Genomic DNA, 20262 nt, shown 5'->3' with positions numbered 1-20262 from the left:
CTTATATCTGTCATTATAAATAATATTTGTTTCTCACTGAGGGGGGGTGGGTCGCAATACCACTCATCACAGCATTTTGTTTCATCTGTGAACAATACTAATAAATGGTAAAATAGTTTAGTGTGATTTTTCAACTAGTACAGTACTGGTACAGAATGTGCTGTTGAGGTATAATAAAATTGAGGAAAACACAATGTAAAAAACCTAATTTTAAAATCAAATCAAGCATCAGTAAACTATGCTACTAGTAATGTCAATTCCAAGTTTGAATGAAATCTGTCAAGGCATGCATGCAACATGGCACGCAACAATGTTGAATTCAAGTATTTTTTGGAACAAACATAGCAGCAAATTGGTCCAAAGTCAACAAAGTGTAAAACAAATTGACATGCATATGTATACTATAGACCAACGAAATCCAATCAAATTTAAAAATAACAATGACACTCATCAACACTTTTCCATAAGATATCTGAAAAATTAACAAATCGTTGGACGTATCACAAAATGTGGGTAATAAGTTGACATGCCTGTTTAGGTGATCCTCTGCCTCTTCCTCTACCTCTTCCTCTTCTAGTGTTTCTGGATCCTCCTCTATAGCTACTTCTACCTCCTTCACTACTCCTGCCCCCTCGGTTACCAGGTGGTGGTGATCTCACATAATCCTCATCTCCTCGGTTACCAGAAGGGGATGATCTCACATAATCCTCATCTCCTCGGTTACCAGAAGCGGATGATCTCACATATTCTTCATCACCAGGATGGTGAGGTACAGCAGCACCACTCTCTATAGCATATTTTTTATCATCTTCAATTTCCTGAAAAAAATACAGATTCCAACTAAAAGAGAATTCAAATCTCAATGAACACATAAAGGCATAAAAATTTGTTCAACATGCCAGGGAAAAAAAGTTGGATAGACAGATTGATGGATGAATGTAACATTAAATCATAATTTTGGTTTCAGACTATATTCAATAGAAACTAACAACAAAGTATGTCCAAAACTTGAAAACATAAATAACATGGCCGATAGTCTGCCATTTTGAATTAAATCATACAAAAAATAAGCATTTTACAATACACAGTCCCTGTTGGGTATTTAAGACCATGAACACATAAAATTTAAAACATAAAAGTTACTTGCTACAGTAATATATATAAAATAATCCAAACAACTATCAGTTTTTTCAACTTTACACATGCTTTGTCACGAATAAGTCTAATTTTGACATCTACTGTGCATATAGAACATGGCTGATGAGAAAGAATCCCAATTGTATATAATGAAGAAATATCATCTTATATAAAACACAGGGAATGATCAATATTTTTTTCAAAACAACAATATGTCCTAAGTCTGAGACCTGTCAAATTATCTGATTTTTTGAAAATATTTTTGTGCCAGGCGACAGTTCCAGACATTGAATGTACCTGTTGTCTCTCCTGACTTTTTATATGTAAATAGCAAGTGCCAGTGCAGACATATAGTGCATTTTGTCACATAAACCATATTACAGTTTGGGATTTCATGACAGGGCTGTCTGGCCATCTCTCAAAATATGTTTTTTTTTTATCATGCTATCCTGGCATCAATCAGGGCTATTCAACACAAACACCTGTCATCTTGCGTTCCCCTCAAAATTGCATTATGCACCTGTGTAGTAACACTGGGATATACTGATCTGTATACACCTGTGTAGTAACACTGGGATATACTGATCACATAGCTGTCTGTATGCACCTGTGTAGTAACACTGGGATATACTGATCACATAGCTGTCTGTATGCACCTGTGTAGTAACACTGGGATATACTGATCACATAGCTGTCTGTATGCACCTGTGTAGTAACACTGGGATATACTGATCACATAGCTGTCTGTATGCACCTGTGTAGTAACACTGGGATACACTGACCACATAGCTGTCTGTATGCACCTGTGTAGTAACACTGGGATATACTGATCACATAGCTGTCTGTATGCACCTGTGTAGTAACACTGGGATATACTGATCACATAGCTGTCTGTATGCACATGTGTAGTAACACTGGGATATACTGATCACATAGCTGTCTGTATGCACCTGTGTAGTAACACTGGGATATACTGATCACATAGCTGTCTGTATGCACCTGTGTAGTAACACTGGGATATACTGACCACATAGCTGTCTGTATGCACCTGTGTAGTAACACTGGGATATACTGATCACATAGCTGTCTGTATGCACCTGTATAGTAACACTGGGATATACTGATCACATAGCTGTATGTATGCACCTGTGTAGTAACACTGGGATATACTGACCACATAGCTGTCTGTATGCACCTGTATAGTAACACTGGGATATACTGATCACATAGCTGTCTGTATGCACCTGTGTAGTAACACTGGGATATACTGATCACATAGCTGTCTGTATGCACCTGTGTAGTAACACTGGGATATACTGACCACATAGCTGTCTGTATGCACCTGTGTAGTAACACTGGGATATACTGATCACATAGCTGTCTGTATGCACCTGTGCAGTAACACTGGGACATACTGACCACACGTGCACAATTCCCAGACCAAACACTTGAAAGATTGGACCTTTCCATTGCACAAATACTATACCTGGTGTCTTTTCATAAGGCGTTCATTTTTCTTCTTCATATCTTCAATTTTTTTATTTAGCAACACTTCTTTCTCTTCTTTGTTCAATATGTCCAGGAATGTGAAGTCATCCATGGCATCCAATCCTTCGATTTTCTAATCAAATTAAAGAAAAGTTTGGATGAAAATAGACAATAGTCACAATGAAATGAAAACGATCAACAATTCTGTTGATTGTTACGGTAAACAATGAGCATAGAGTAACTTACCAAGAGTTGAGACAATATTCAATTATTACATATATCCCGTACTACAGATAATGGTATTGTCTACAACTGTTTAATGTTCTTGGCAATATTTGCATAAAACAAACTTGCCAAGTACTATTATGGAATCCCACAAATATTTTTTGTGTAATTTAAATAACAACGCCTAAAGTTACATTCTTGCACACCGGAATATCAATAACCAAGAAATAACTATGCAAATTAGTGTCATTCCCATTCAGAAACCAGATGTGTCCGTTGTCTGAGGCAGCACAGTACAGTTTTGAAAGGCACCAAAACCCACATTGAAAGCAAATGAGAATGTTTGATGTCAAGTCTGGGTTAGCATTTTGGTGTAATTTTAACTCACATTTATTCTCATATCAAATTCAAAAATACAGACAAAGAGGCCTTGTGTCACAAACGCCTATAAAATACACTGAATTGTTTTTTTTAGTAAAAACTTTTGTTCTATTCCTGAAAAACTTCTGAACAATTAATTTTAATTATTTTAAATCAGTTCAACTATCTAGAACCAAGAACAAATCATTAAATTCTATACATGTAGTTTATGTATGGAGCCAAGATACTAATTAGAATGGCTTAGTTGATTACCAAATTTATTTTAAAAATCTATAAATTGACTAATTATTATGGAAAATAAATAATTATATTGCAAGGATTTGAATTAAAATCTAATTATAATTAATAAGGCCTGCAGATAACGTTAAAAAACCCATATACTAAATATCATTCTGCATGAACATAATAATTCATAACTTTGAAACTTACACCTGACGCCATGCTGGAGATAAAACTCCTTTCCATTTCTTCTAACAACTCTTTCAAATCCTCTTCTGTTTCAGCTGCAAATAAAGAAACAATTCTAAATCATACAAAAACCTATGAATTTGTTATTCCATCATACGTACATGTACAATTGATAAAAAACAAAACAAGGTATATACTAATTCATTTTCTCCACACAAAAAAACCAATTATGCAGCATACATGTATCTAGATTGATGGGAATCAATATATACGCTCCGAAGAAATAAACTAACCCTCCACAAGTTTCCTGACTTTAAACAAATATTGCTGGATGAGGAAGAGTACCCCTGTTGAGTACTTTTATTTAATTTTGATAGCAAAGGAATATGTATATCAATGCAGGTACAGAGAACAAAAGATAAATTTTATTGCATGAACCGGACAGTAAATGATATGTCAATACATCCAAAAGATAGAATAGTATAGCCACAAGAAGAAACAAGTTTAACTCTCATACCAAAAAAATTAAATTTCTAAAATGTCAGCATGGGTAAGGCATATACTAATCATCTTCAGCAATTGTTGAACCCAGAACAGCCTATGTGAACTTTCACCCCTTCACAATGTCTAATATCTCATCATTTTCAACAACATTTGTAACCAGGTGATTTATACGCCATCTCTTTTGTTTACGGTTCACGCATGTTTACAACATGGAGGTATAAACAGATGCCTCTATGTTTGCAGTGACTAGTTGGCAAAAACCAGTCGATCACACCCAGAGGTAAACTGACGACGTTGTTCGATGACATTTTCACTAAATATGTCCCTGTTAATTAAACAACTTACGGACAATGTTGTTACAGGATATCGCAAACTAGTGCCAATCAGCAAGTGACATTTGTTATCAGACAGTGATGTCACAGTACAATAGCCAATACAAACTATATTGACTTTGAAAGTATGCTACAAATAACAAATTTGAAATACAAACAAGCAGCCTATTGGCTGAGATAGCTCCGCTGTTAGCAATGCACATTTCAATTATAGAACTGAAGACATCATTAGAAAATGAACAATATGTCTAGTATCAAAGCAATCAGACTTTAATACAGTTTTTAACAAGAAGTCAGAAATATCACTTTTACCAAAAATGACAAAAATATTCACCAAAATTAAAGAATCGAAGATATCATCACGAAATGAACAAATCTGAGAAAGGTCTACATGTAGTATCTATATATGTAATATCAAAGCAATTGAACTATTGGTTTTTAACAAGAAGTCGAAAATATCACTTTTTACCAAAAATTACAAAAATATTCACCAAAATTAGAGAATTGAAGACATCATCACAAAATGAACAAATCTGAGAGAGGTCCACATATAGTACCTATATATGTAGTATCATGGCAATTTGACTTGCGGTTTTTAACAAGAAGTCGAAAATATCACTTTTTACCAAAAATGACAAAAATGTTCACCAAAATTAGAGAATTAAAGATATCATTACAAATTGAACAAATCTGAGAGAGGTCCACGTGTAGTACCAATATATGTAATATCAAAGCATTCAGACTTACAGTTTTTAACAAGAAGTCGAAAATATCACTTTTTACCAAAAATGACAAAAATATTCACCAAAATTAAAGAATCGAAGATATCATCACGAAATGAACAAATCGGAGAAAGGTCTACATGTAGTATTTATAAGCAATTGAACTATTGGTTTTTAACAAGAAGTCGAAAATATCACTTTTTACCAAAAATTACAAAAATATTCACCAAAATTAGAGAATTGAAAATATCATCACAAAATGAACAAATCTGAGAGAGGTCCACATGTAGTACCTATATATGTAATATCAAAGCAATCGGACTTGCGGTTTTTAACAAGAAGTCGAAAATATCACTTTTTACCAAAAATGACAAAAATATTCACCAAAATTAGAGAATTAAAGATATCATTACAAAATGAACAAATCTGAGAGAGGTCCACATGTAGTACCTATATATGTAATATCAAAGCAATTGGACTTGCGGTTTTTAACAAGAAGTCGAAAATATCACTTGTTACCAAAAATGACAAAAATATTCACCAAAATTAGAGAATTGAAGATCAACATGAAATGAACAAACCTAAGAGAGGTCTACCCAAGGTACATATACACCAAGTATCAAAGCATTCAGGCTTGTACATGTAGTTTTCAAGAAGAAGTCGAAAAAGTAAAACATTGACACGGACGACAACGAACAATTACTCATATGATAAGCTCCGCTCGACAAAGTCGACAGCGGAGCTAAAAAAAAAGCTGTGTTCTTCTACATTTATACATGACAATTGAAATGTCAGCATTTATATTCTTCTTTTCACTCTAGTGCAAGTACACATGTACCAGTTCTACACTGGACTAATGACTTGGACTGCCAAACAATTTAACATGTGTGAGTTTCTAATGTCTATGTTGGCAAAATGTAAAACATATATCGCAATAACAAATTATAGTGCATTGTGGGATAGTTATGACAGATTGTGGGAGCAGACATAATTTATGATTGGCATAGTTGAGTTTCATTCGGTCATAACTATTCCACAATATATTTTGATTTGAAATTGTAAATATGGCTGCCAGTCAACCATCTTAGCATTGTATTGTAACTAATCAACTATTGTTGATATGCTAGCACACAATTGTCTGTGAACCAATTTTGGACTTAATTAGACTACATGAATTTGAGATACATATGTAAGCCAAAATGTGAGAAAAAGGATGAAAAATGCCAGTTTTCATCAAACAAAGTGGCTACTAGGCGACCATCTGGGGCGTATGTATCAACCTTGCACCAGGATTATTGTATGCCTGGAAATTCACAAATATATCCAGAGTGACACTCAACGAATGCAGTTGAGTACTACTTGATGCAACATAACACAACCTAATGTAAACAGACTTCATTTGAATAGGAAACTAACTCACTAATAGACACAGTTCATTGGTGTAAAAAAAGAAAGAAATTTAAGTATAGACACAAGAGAGAATTATTATCCTACAAAGGTTCTTTTTTTATCTCAAAAGAACATAATTAGGCCAGGTATATTGTACCCACAGTTAGCATGTAAGTTTGTATATGCATGCTAATGTTTTAGGTGCATTGTACTCACAGTTGGCATGTAAGTTTGTGTGTGCATGCTAATGTTTGAGGTACATTGTACCCACAGTTGGCATGTAAGTTTGTGTGTGCATGCAAATGTTTGAGGTACATTGTACCCACAGTTGACATGTAAGTTTGTGTGTGCATGCTAATGTTTTAGGTGCATTGTACTCACAGTTGGCATGTAAGTTTGTGTGTGCATGCTAATGTTTGAGGTACATTGTACCCACAGTTGGCATGTAAGTTTGTGTGTGCATGCAAATGTTTGAGGTACATTGTACTCACAGTTGGCATGTAAGTTTGTGTGTGCATGCTAATGTTTGAGGTACATTGTACTCACAGTTGGCATGTACGTTTGTGTGTGCATGCTAATGTTTGAGGTGCATTGTACCCACAGTTGGTATATAAGTTTGTGTGTGCATGCTAATGTTCGAGGTACATTGTACCCACACTTGGCATGTAAGTTTGTGTGTGCATGCAAATGTTTGAGGTTCATTATACCCACGTCAGTTGGCATGTAAGTTTGTGTGTGCATGCTAATGTTTGAGGTACATTGTACCCACACTTGGCATGTAAGTTTGTGTGTGCATGCAAATGTTTGAGGTTCATTATACCCATGTCAGTTGGCATGTAAGTTTGTGTGTGCATGCTAATGTTTGAGGTACATTGTACCCACAGCTGGCATGTAAGTTTGTGTGTGCATGCTAATGTTTGAGGTACATTGTACCCACAGCTGGCATGTAAGTTTGTGTGTGCATGCAAATGTTTGAGATTCATTGTACCCACAGTTAGCATGTAAGTTTGTGTGTGCATGCTAATGTTTGAGGTTCATTGTACCCACAGTTGGCATGTACGTTTGTGTGTGCATGCTAATGTTTGAGGTTCATTGTACTCACAGTTGGCATGTAAGTTTGTGCGTGCATGCTAATGTTTGAGGTGTATTGTACCCACAATTGGCATGTAAGTTTGTGTGTGCATGCTAATGTTTGAGGTACATTGTACCCACAGTTGGCATGTAAGTTTGTGTGTGCATGCTAATGTTTTAGGTGCATTGTACTCACAGTTGGCATGTAAGTTTGTGTGTGCATCCTAATGTTTGAGGTACATTGTACCCACAGTTGGCATGTAAGTTTGTGTGTGCATGCTAATGTTTGAGGTACATTGTACCCACAGTTGGCATGTAAGTTTGTGTGTGCATGCTAATGTTTTAGGTGCATTGTACTCACAGTTGGCATGTAAGTTTGTGTGTGCATCCTAATGTTTGAGGTACATTGTACCCACAGTTGGCATGTAAGTTTGTGTGCGCATGCTAATGTTTGAGGTGCATTGTACTTACAGTTGTCATGTAAGTTTGTGTGTGCATGCAAATGTTTGAGGTACATTGTACCCACAGTTGGCATGTAAGTTTGTGTGTGCATGCTAATGTTTTAGGTGCATTGTACTCACAGTTGGCATGTAAGTTTGTGTGTGCATGCTAATGTTTGAGGTACATTGTACCCACAGCTGGCATGTAAGTTTGTGTGTGCATGCAAATGTTTGAGGTGTATTGTACCCACAGTTGGCATGTAAGTTTGTGTGTGCATGCAAATGTTTGAGGTACATTGTACTCACAGTTGGCATGTACGTTTGTGTGTGCATGATAATGTTTGAGGTGCATTGTACCCACAGTTGGTATATAAGTTTGTGTGTGCATGCTAATGTTCGAGGTACATTATACCCACGTCAGTTGGCATGTACGTTTGTGTGTGCATGCTAATGTTTGAGGTACATTGTACCCACACTTGGCATGTAAGTTTGTGTGTGCATGCAAATGTTTGAGGTTCATTATACCCACGTCAGTTGGCATGTAAGTTTGTGTGTGCATGCTAATGTTTGAGGTACATTGTACCCACAGCTGGCATGTAAGTTTGTGTGTGCATGCAAATGTTTGAGGTACATTGTACCCACAGCTGGCATGTAAGTTTGTGTGTGCATGCAAATGTTTGAGGTGTATTGTACCCACAGTTGGCATGTAAGTTTGTGTGTGCATGCAAATGTTTGAGGTACATTGTACCCACAGTTGGCATGTACGTTTGTGTGTGCATGCTAATGTTTGAGGTGCATTGTACCCACAGTTGGTATATAAGTTTGTGTGTGCATGCTAATGTTTGAGGTTCATTATACCCACGTCAGTTGGCATGTAAGTTTGTGTGTGCATGTTAATGTTTAAGGTACATTGTACCCACACTTGGCATGTAAGTTTGTGTGTGCATGCAAATGTTTGAGGTTCATTATACCCACGTCAGTTGGCATGTAAGTTTGTGTGTGCATGCTAATGTTTGAGGTACATTGTACCCACGTCAGTTGGCATGTAAGTTTGTGTGTGCATGCTAATGTTTGAGGTACATTGTACCCACAGCTGGCATGTAAGTTTGTGTGTGCATGCTAATGTTTGAGGTTCATTATACCCACGTCAGTTGGCATGTAAGTTTGTGTGTGCATGCTAATGTTTGAAGTTCATTGTACTCACAGTTGGCATGTAAGTTTGTGTGTGCATGCTAATGTTTGAAGTTCATTGTACTCACAGTTGGCATGTAAGTTTGTGTGTGCATGCTAATGTTTTAGGTTCATTATACCCACGTCAGTTGGCATGTAAGTTTGTGTGTGCATGCTAATGTTTGAAGTTCATTGTACTCACAGTTGACATGTAAATATGTGTGCGCAAGCTTAGTGTTTGAGGCGCATTGTACTCACAGTTGGCATGTAAGTTTGTATGCGCATACATGTACTAATGTTTAAGGTTCATTGTACTCACAGTTAGCATGTAGGTTTGTGTGCGCATGTATCCACAGTTAGCGTTTAGTTTGTGTGTGAATGTCTTGTGTTTGAAGTATATAGTACCCACAATCAGCATGTAAGTTTGTCATGTACATGTACAATAACTGCTTTAAATGGAGAACTTACCCTTGTATTTCTTTTCTAAGGGTTTGATTGGTTTATGGTGAGACATCAATAAATGGAATGCCCTTGAAGGGTAGTAACATCACAAGCTGGGCTATAACAACAATATGTAACAAAAACATAAATGAAAAATAATATAAGCAAGTAAGACCCTTTCCCCCAGAATTAGAAATCCACCTAACCTGTCTCAATTGACCTCATTTTTATGTCAGATTGCATTGTTCCAAATACTTGTAGCAATGTCTCAATGTCAGATTTCATTGTACCACATAGCAAAGTGTGTCAATGTCAGATGTCATTGTAGCACATACCAATGTGTATCAATGTCAGATATCATTGTACCACATACCAATGTATGTCAATGTCAGATTTCATTGTTCCACATACCAATGTGTGTCAATGTCAGATTTCATTGCACCACATAATAATGTATGTCAATGTCAGATCTCATTGTACCACATACCAATGTGTATCAATGTCAGATTTCATTGTACCACATACCAATGTATGTCAATGTCAGATTACATTGTTCCACATACCAATGTATGTCAATGTCAGATTACATTGTACCATATACCAATGTGTGTCAATGTCAGATTTCATTGTACCACATACCAATGTGTATCAATGTCAGATTTCATTGTACCACATACCAATGTATGTCAATGTCAGATTTCATTGTACCTCATACCAATGCATATCAATGTCAGATTTCATTGTTCCACATACCAATGTGTGTCAATGTAAGATGTCATTGTACTCAATAGCAATGTATGTCAATGTCAGATGTCATTGTACCACATACCGATGTGTATCAACGTCAGATTTTATTCTACCATATACCAATGTATGTCAATGTCAGATTTCATTGCACCACATACCAATGTGTGTCAATGTCAGATGTCATTCTACCACATACCAATGTATGTCAATGTCAGATTTCATTGTACAACATACCAATGTATGTCAATGTCAGATTTCATTGTACCACATACCAATGAATGCCAATGTCAGATTTCATTGTACCACATAACAATGTGTATCAATTTCAGATTTCATTGTACCACATACCAATGTATGCCAATGTCAGATTTCATTGTACCACATACCAATGTATGTCAATGTCAGATTTCATTGTACCTCATACCAATGCATGTCAATGTCAGATTTCATTGTTCCACATACCAATGTGTGTCAATGTAAGATGTCATTGTACTCAATAGCAATGTATGTTAATGTCAGATGTCATTGTACCACATACCGATGTGTATCAACGTCAGATTTTATTCTACCATATACCAATGTATGTCAATGTCAGATTTCATTGCACCACATACCAATGTGTGTCAATGTCAGATGTCATTCTACCACATACCAATGTATGTCAATGTCAGATTTCATTGTACCACATACCAATGTATGTCAATGTCAGATTTCATTGTACCACATACCAATGAATGCCAATGTCAGATTTCATTGTACCACATAATAATGTGTATCAATTTCAGATTTCATTGTACCACATACCAATGCATGTCAATGTCAGATTTCATTCTCCCACATACCAATGTATGTCAATGTCAGATTTTATTGTACCACATACCAATGTATGCCAATGTCAGATTTCATTGTACCACATACCAATGTATGTCAATGTCAGATTTCATTGTACCTCATACCAATGCATGTCAATGTCAGATTTCATTGTTCCACATACCAATGTGTGTCAATGTAAGATGTCATTGTACTCAATAGCAATGTATGTTAATGTCAGATGTCATTGTACCACATACCGATGTGTATCAACGTCAGATTTTATTCTACCATATACCTATATATGTCAATGTCAGATTTCATTGCACCACATACCAATGTGTGTCAATGTCAGATGTCATTCTACCACATACCAATGTATGTCAATGTCAGATTTCATTGTTCCACATACCAATGTGTATCAATTTCAGATTTCATTGTACCACATTCCAATGTATGTCAATGTCAGATGCCATTGTACCACATACCAATGTGTATCAATGTCAGATTTCATTGTACCACATTCCAATGTATGTCAATGTCAGATGTCATTGTACCACATACCAATGTGTATCAATGTCAGATTTCATTGTACCACATTCCAATGTATGTCAATGTCAGATGTCATTGTACCACATACCGATGTGTATCAATGTCAGATGTTATTCTACCATATACCAATGTATGTCAATGTCAGATTTAATTGCACCACATACCAATGTGTGTCAATGTCAGATTTCATTGTACCACATACTAGTACCAATGTATGTCAATCATTGTATCCATTCTACATATCCCTACACATACACATCTACCAAGTCCTGCACATTGTACATGGTGCATACTAATTTTTAGAGGGTAACAATGACAGACTACTATTCCCACATAAAAAGAGAATACAAGTCCATGAATAAGTTATAAAGCCCCACTCAACATTATATTCTGTAGTAAATCCAAAACATCACAGGTTACAGTAGATACAATTTTTATGATGTACATGTACACACACATCAGGTCTGAGAAGCAAGGGTGAGCAATGGAACACATTCAATCCAAAATAGAGACAACATCATGTGACCAAACATTAATTCACATAGCCCATAGATAAATACTACTAACCAAATTTATAATATTTTCTGTTGAATATGTTGATCAAACCATGTGACCAATCACAATGAGCTTGTCACATACATGAATGAATCAAATTTTGAATCAATGAGGTGAGCGACTCCTAATATTTTTTATCAATGACCTTGATATATGGTAGCCTATATGGTAGCCCATATGATTGCCCTAAAACTAAAACACAATAGTAAAAAAAAATGGAAGAATACTGGTATAAATGATAACAATAAGGCTCTGAGCTCTAATGTTTGAAATCACATTCTGGTCCAAAGGATGTTGCATCCCAAAAAATAAAACAGTTTCATGATGAGTTTATTAAGTTTTTTTAAAGAAACTTACAAGAACCCTATAACATTTTATGAGGGAATTTATGTTGTGATCGGTGTATTGCCTACATTACCCAGGGTTACTAACCTTGTGATAATTTTTGCTAAATTGAGTCATGATTTTATGGATTGGAATTATATAACTTCATGACAGAGATGAATTATTCATATGGTAAACCAAGGATTAGAGTGAAATTGCTTGATGTACTGTAAACACAAAAAGACAATTTTAAGTGAAACTTACAGCTCTGTCTGAAAAATATTCATACAATCAAAGATTTCTAAGATACATATGTATATGGGTATATAATTTCCATAACCATGTACAGTGATATGCGATAAAGTGTTAGTGAATTCTCTTGATTTGCGAACATTGAAAGTGATCCCATTCCATGCATGTTTTTTGAATCTCTGAGATGAACACTAATGAGTTTTTTCAAAAACTCACTTATTTGCACCAGTTCTAGAAATTGTTTGTACCAATTCATGTAAAATCAAACATTTTCATACCTTCATCTAATACATGTAGATCCTTGAACTTAACCAAGAGCCCAAACAATGACAATAACAAAGACAGACATTTCCATTGGAGTTTCAAGGTGAAAATATTTGTTTATAAAAAAGTTTTTGTCATGTCTACATGAAAGTCAGGTCAGATAAGACATCTAAAAATTTATAACCCATTCATGCAACTGTTTTCATTCAAAACCACACAAAGTAAAAAAAAGTGCATATACATACAGTGAACAGCAGAAAGCTGGACCTTAGTTAACAAATGCATTTATAAAAAAATTTAAGTATTTAAGTCAAATATTTAATTGGTTTTAGAGCTTAACATTGTCTGCACCTACACGAAAAGTGTGCGTACATGATTCAAATGACATAGCAGCTGCGATCGTTCACTTATTCAAAATGAAGTGCTTTCTGATTGAATGATGTTCAACTAATTCATTAATATTAATTACTTCCACACAGAAGCAAAGAGCGCAACAACATCATTTGAAAACATTCCAATATTATTCAATGAGCCAAAAGAAATCTTGTTTCAGTTTGAATGGCAAAATTCATAAATATTTATGAAGGAAATGCCTTTGTTGTGATGAGAGTACTATTTCTGTTTGGTCTAACAGGCATTTTGAATTATAAAATGTAAATAACCACTTATAACAACCAGGTTTCTGCTCTTCACTGTAAATCAGAACACACATACAATGTGTAACTGCCATTTAATCTGTCATAACATACACGCCTTACCTGACTTTTGTGTAATATTCTACTGAATATTTCTGCACTATTTGTTTAAAACTCTGATTTCCATACACATAAACACTTGAATCAACTGAAATATCGCACAGTTGGCAACAAAACTATTCTAAGTTAACATGACACGACTAGTGATGAAGCGACCATGCAATGTACTACACTGTCATATGTTAATCGTAACAGCTGGGCATCGTACATGTACATGCGTAACAATTTCTCCAGATTCCATCCTCATATACAAGTTACATTGTATACACCCTCAAAATAATATTAATGAAAGATAATTAATTTGTTCTTTCGAAAAACAGCAGCGAGTTGTGTGTTATGTGTTATACAGAATGTAACACTGCTCGCTTTCAGTCCAAGCTGCAAATACTAAATGTCTGGTCGAGTCCAACGACCCTGGTCAACGACTGTGCATGCCAGAATGTAATCGCAATAATATTGTTGATAAATAATGCAGTTCTTGTCAATTGCCGAGCGGTTATAGTGAATGTAAGCGAATATATATAGCAAGCGAGATCGATTCAATATATGTTACTATTATAAACATACCAGGCTTGATATTCCAGGTTTTCTTGTTTCGTATTTAATCACAAGTTGTCTAAGTATGAAATACCACTCACGCCATAGTTTTAACCATATTATGTAAAATAGGGTGCCCTTTTTTCCGGTGAATGGGACTCTGGGATATTTAACCCCTTAACCAAGTACTAAATCATGTGTCATTTCCCTTGAATTTGGAACTTGTCCGTCGCCGGCATTTGCAATGCAGTATATTTAAAAACCTTTCCTGCTCCGTGATCGTTGTCACACTGACGAATCATTACTATTTTGGCAATAATTTTTGTAAGTATTGACTGTTAACGCGATGACGTTTTCAGACATATTTAGTTTGCTATCTGTGGGTGCGTTGTGAATCTTCTGTGTACAATGTATGATGTCATTATCAATTGGAAATTGTTGAACTACATGTGAACTGACCCCGGACTGACCGTACCAAAAAAAACTTTATTTGCCGGTCATTGTTTCTGTTATAATTTCTGACAGGTAATCGGAATACAAAGACTGCGTTCACAATGTCAATATCAACCAATTTAATTTGTTTGGAGGGGCATGTCGAGCTTATAATCAGCTGATGACTATTTTTCACGTGACTATGGTACATATCGTTCACAGAGCGTCACAACGTGACGTATCACTAACTGATAACTCACTCTAAAACTCTATGCATAATCATTATTTTAGCTCCATGGCATAATAAACGTCAACAGTCTGTGTATGCTTGAGAAATTCAGACAGGATAACAATTACTCGCGGTAATGACAATAACACGGAACTCGTAAATAAATGACTGAATGTTTATTTTGATAACAAATTGCTGAGATTAAGAACAGTAACATTTCTGCTGATTTCAAAAACCATCATCGACTGCTACTGCAAATGCATATTCATCATCGTCTACGCTGTTCCTAATTAGCATAAATTAGCATATGATTAGTATATTTTTTGAAGAAGAAAAAAATAAAAGAGTTATCTGTTGTTTTGACACTCAGTACTGGTCATGTGATAAAAATGATATCATCTGATATCAATAGTTGGTAGGGCTTTTTTATTCTTGTGGCGCCATGGGTTGTATTATCTTCTTCGATTTGTAGAACATAATGTCATTTGTATCAACCTGCTCCGCAACAAGTGATATCAGGTGATAAACTTACTGCATCTGTTTGATTTGCTGACATAAATTATATATTTGGCATAATAGTTATGTGCTCTGAACTAACATACCTGGATATTTGGTGGTGGTGTGCATGGATATGTGCGATAGCATAGTGGTGCTGCCAATCCATGCAATTACATCAGGCTTTTGAAAATTATGCATTTTGCTACCTTTTATATATTTTCTTGAGTTGCACTCCAGCGCCATCTTGTTTGTTTGCTTTGAACAACGAGGTCAAATCCAATGCTTGCCATATCATTTATCATTTGTCATATTGTTTATTTGATTGATTTTTGATTAGACGAATGACACCTGTCAGTTTGTTACAAAATATCAAAACAGGACTGGTTGAGATGTATGAATTGGGTCAAAGGTAACATCATGACAATTCAGCACCTCAATGAGTTTTCTACATCTCTTGTATTGAATTCAATACGACTTGATACAGCTTGAATAAAAGGGAAACCTCTCGCGCTAACAAGTATATATCATGACATAATTATTTGTTTTCCTCAGCACTTAGGTCTTTTGATTAGTTATTTGCTTGATGTCAATAGTAAGTAATCAGTGATAATGCATCAATCTATGGTGAATGTGATGACATGAAATGTAAATCTCTAGTTCTTTTGTAATTATTACATTATATGGCCAGATTAGTAAAAAATTTGAAAATCTTCATGAAATGATAAACAACTTGCATTGTGTTTTGGCAGACTTAATTGTCTAGAATTCATTGACAAAAATAAATCATTTCACTGATATGTATACCTGCATAATTATTAAGCATTCTAGTCAAACACCTCACACAAACATGCATCAAAACACCCCCCCCCCCCTCAATTTATTTAATGTTATTGCTTGAATGTCATCCTTGCCCTTGGGTTTTATTTTGTCTGCTGTCATCCAAACAGTTTTCCAACAGGAAAATAGTATATCTGTGAACTCTTCATCTAAACATATTAGATGTGGCGCCCCACAAGGATTCATTATTGGTCCCCTTCTTTTTATTTTATATATTAATGATATACACTATGCATTATACTAATTTATTTTATTCTTACAAAAACATTAAAATATTAGAAACCATTGTAAATAAGGAAATGGCTCATGTTAATTAACAAGTGGTTCAAATTGAACAAACTTTCTGTAAATGTAAAAAAAAATGATTACTAAGGGTAACACCTAAGCAGAGTAAAATAACTACTGTAAAATCTGTATTTGAAGCCATGGCTTCTATTCAAATGGAACCATGCAACAGAGGGCATGCGGTTTCTATTAGAGCATCTACACATATGTGAAATGGTGATTTTTTGGGGTTCTCAATTGTTCAAAAAGAATGGGTAAGACTTTTATTAGGGATTTTGCTTCTGATACGGATTCTACAGGGCATACTCGCAAATGGTGACCAAAGTGAGTGTAAAGTAATAATATTATGATTAATTCCTTGGTAAGCATTGTGCATTGTTTACAATAGTGCAACAGTGTTTGCATTTTCATTTCAAAGCTGTTGCTATGTGTCAGCTAACAGGGGACCAGACATGTTCGGTCTAAGGTTGTTTATGCATTTACAGTTTTGTTTCAAAGAAAAGACAATATGATTTTACACATAAACCTTAACTTAGTCATGAACATGCATATAAAGTACAGAATATATACATGTACAAGCTGGAACAAGTATTTATGTATAAATATGCGAATATTCTTGTCCCCACTGTATTCAATGGTATATTTACAAAACATTCTCAGTGTCATGCATAGAATACTAAAAGTAAAAAATAATTTAAACTACCAAAAATCTATATCCCAAAAATGTACTAAGTTCTGGCCCAAAACTATGGAATGAAATTAGTGAATCAATCAAAGTGCCTATACATTTAGGTCGGCTTACAAAGCCTTCTTATAAAATCAGTATATTTAAATACATGTACAATGCAAATTATGTTCATTTATTTATCTTCTTTTTTTGTTAGCTTATATTTTGTTATTTTCAACTTTTTTTTTGAAAAATCTACATGTAGATTACAGCCCCTTTACATGTACATTGTATGTCTTTTTCGATTTCCCCACTCTACAGTTTGTATGATAATCACTGGAACCAGTTAAAAACATACGATTTAATATTCCTGTATTAATTTGATATCAAACCATTAAAAAAATTAACAAATCAACAACTGTTTATTTCGCTCTCTACTTTTTGAGTCACATCTTGTAAAATTTATTTGAAAGAATCCTAACTTTTTTTTTGCTCAAGATTCATAAATTTATGTTCATTGCTACATCTATAAACAGTTGCTAAGATTAATTCAATGATTGATAAAAGTATAATTTTTGTTACTCCGTACTGTATTAAATTAATTATCATTTTGAAAGGGAAATTATATTGTACCATGAATACTTTTTGTAACACAGTTTTGAAAATTTGTTTTTCTCGTCATGGATTTTAATAAAACATATCCACTTTCATTTAGATATTTTTGATATTAATATTTTTCTTGTTAAGAGACAGGACTGTGACATTTATGTGTTGTTCACCTTAGTGATAGAAAAGTGCCATTTGAGATGTTGTATCAAATTATATGCAGCATATTGTATCCAGTGCTTTTCAATTATTGCAGTTATTATAATGTATTTCAAAAACATTCATGCATGTGTGGTCAAACTCTGATAAAAGAAACAATTCAATCATAATGATCAGCATGCTTGAAAGTCAAGTCTAACTGCTCCTTCTCTGATTCTGATTTTAAAAAACATGGAAGCCGAATTTACAAATTTATAATTTCGCACAGATTTGAATAAAAACATGAACTCAGTCCAGCAGTTAGATTGTGGATGTACTGGTAGTTTAATTCACAATAAAAAAGTTGTCTTATCAATAAAGGTGGAATATGGAGTGCTGTAAACATTTATAGATTTCTGAAATATAGTGCAAGTTGAGTTGTGTTGATAAATACATTTGAATGAATGAATGAATAAATAAATAAATAAATAATGATACAAATTTTTCTTTAATTTTTTTTTAGTTTCTACAATGGCAGCTTTATCTATATAGTTGATCACAAAGCTATTTTTCGCGATGTCTGATGATGCAGGAACACTGTCTCCATCATCTTCTCTGGACTCTATTGCTGTAACTCAATCAGATACAGAAATCATACCAACCAGTCCAACAGGATCTTCACAGTCTAGGTTTGTAAAGAAAATCAATACATTGATGACACTGTTCAACCATCAGTACATTGATGGCACTGTTCAACCATCAATACATTGATGGCACTGTACAACCATCAGTACATTCATGGCACTGTTCAACCATCAGTACAGTGATGGCACTGTTCAACCATCAGTACATTGATAGCACTGTTCAACCATCAGTACATTGATGGCCCGTTCAACCATCAGTACATTGATGGCACTGTTCAACCATAAGTACATTGATAGCACTGTTCAACCATCAGTACATTGATGACACTGTTCAACCATCAGTACATTGATGACACTGTTCAACCATCAGCACATTGATAGCACTGTTCAACCATCAATACATTGATAGCACTGTTCAACCATAAGTACATTGATAGCACTGTTTAACCATCAGTACATTGATGGCACTGTTCAACCATCAGTACATTGATAGCACTGTTCAACCATCAATACATTGATGACACTGTTCAACCATCAGTACATTGATAGCACTGTTCAACCATCAGTACATTGATAGCACTGTTTAACCATCAGTACATTGATAGCACTGTTCAACCATCAATACATTGATGACACTTTTCAACCATCAGTACAGTGATGCCACTGTTCAACCATCAGTACAGTGATGCCACTGTTCAACCATCAGTATAGTGATGCTACTGTTCAACCATCAGGACAGTGATATGGCACTGTTCAATCATCAGTACAGTGATGCCACTGTTCAACCATCAGTACAGTGATGGCACTGTTCAACCATCAGTACATTGATAGCACTGTTCAACCATCAGTACAGTGATAGCAATGTTCAACCCTCAGTACATTGATAGCACTGTTCAACCCTTAGTACAGTGATAGCAATGTTCAACCATCAGTACAGTGATGGCACTGTTCAACCATCATTACATTGATAGCACTGTTCAACCATCAGTACATTGATGGCACTGTTAAACCATCAATACAGTGATGGCACTGTTCAACCATCAGTACAGTGATAGCACTGTTCAACCTTCAGTACATTGATAGCACTGTTCAACCATCAGTACAGTGATGACACTGTTCAACCATCAGTACAGTGATGACACTGTTCAACCATCAGTACATTGATAGCACTGTTCAACCATCAGTACAGTGATAGCACTGTTCAACCATCAGTACAGTGATGACACTGTTCAACCATCAGTACATTGATAGCACTGTTCAACCATCAGTACAGTGATGACACTGTTCAACCATCAGTACATTGATAGCACTGTTCAACCATCAGTACAGTGATAGCACTGTTCAACCATCAGTACAGTGATGACACTGTTCAACCATCAGTACAGTGATGACACTGTTCAACCACCAGTACATTGATGGCAC

The 20262-nt window shown here is 35.0% G+C and overlaps 2 protein-coding genes across 7 annotated transcripts in view; one reads left to right on the top strand and one right to left on the bottom strand.

Annotated features, from left to right (window-relative positions):
- LOC100378168 (uncharacterized) overlaps positions 1–14680 on the bottom strand; it is a 39654-nt gene extending 24974 nt beyond the window's left edge. For 5 of the 6 annotated variants that reach the window (XM_085494968.1, XM_002735664.4, XM_085494986.1 and 2 more), the window contains exons 1-5: positions 14535–14680; positions 9736–9826; positions 3661–3734; positions 2624–2758; positions 531–818 (exon numbers count right to left, since the gene is read on the bottom strand). In XM_085494968.1, coding sequence (XP_085351094.1) covers positions 531–818; positions 2624–2758; positions 3661–3734; positions 9736–9781 — 543 coding nt within the window. In that variant the 5' untranslated portion in view covers positions 9782–9826; positions 14535–14680. The remainder of the gene's footprint in view (positions 1–530; positions 819–2623; positions 2759–3660; positions 3735–9735; positions 9827–14534) is intronic. The other variant, XM_085494980.1, reaches the window with a different exon arrangement.
- Positions 14681–14699: 19 nt separating this feature from the next.
- The window catches only part of LOC100368985 (vitamin D3 receptor B), a 35789-nt gene continuing 30226 nt past the window's right edge, over positions 14700–20262 (top strand). Inside the window, exons 1-2 of the mRNA XM_085494996.1 lie at positions 14700–14828; positions 18720–18885. Of these exons, the coding sequence (XP_085351122.1) occupies positions 18773–18885 (113 nt within the window). The 5' untranslated portion in view covers positions 14700–14828; positions 18720–18772. The remainder of the gene's footprint in view (positions 14829–18719; positions 18886–20262) is intronic.

Source organism: Saccoglossus kowalevskii, chromosome 2 (genome assembly GCF_978046115.1).
Source record: "Saccoglossus kowalevskii chromosome 2, keSacKowa6.1, whole genome shotgun sequence".
Classification (NCBI taxonomy): domain Eukaryota; kingdom Metazoa; phylum Hemichordata; class Enteropneusta; family Harrimaniidae; genus Saccoglossus; species Saccoglossus kowalevskii.
Note: the sequence above shows the minus strand (reverse complement) of the source record. Positions and strands in the feature narration are given on the sequence as shown.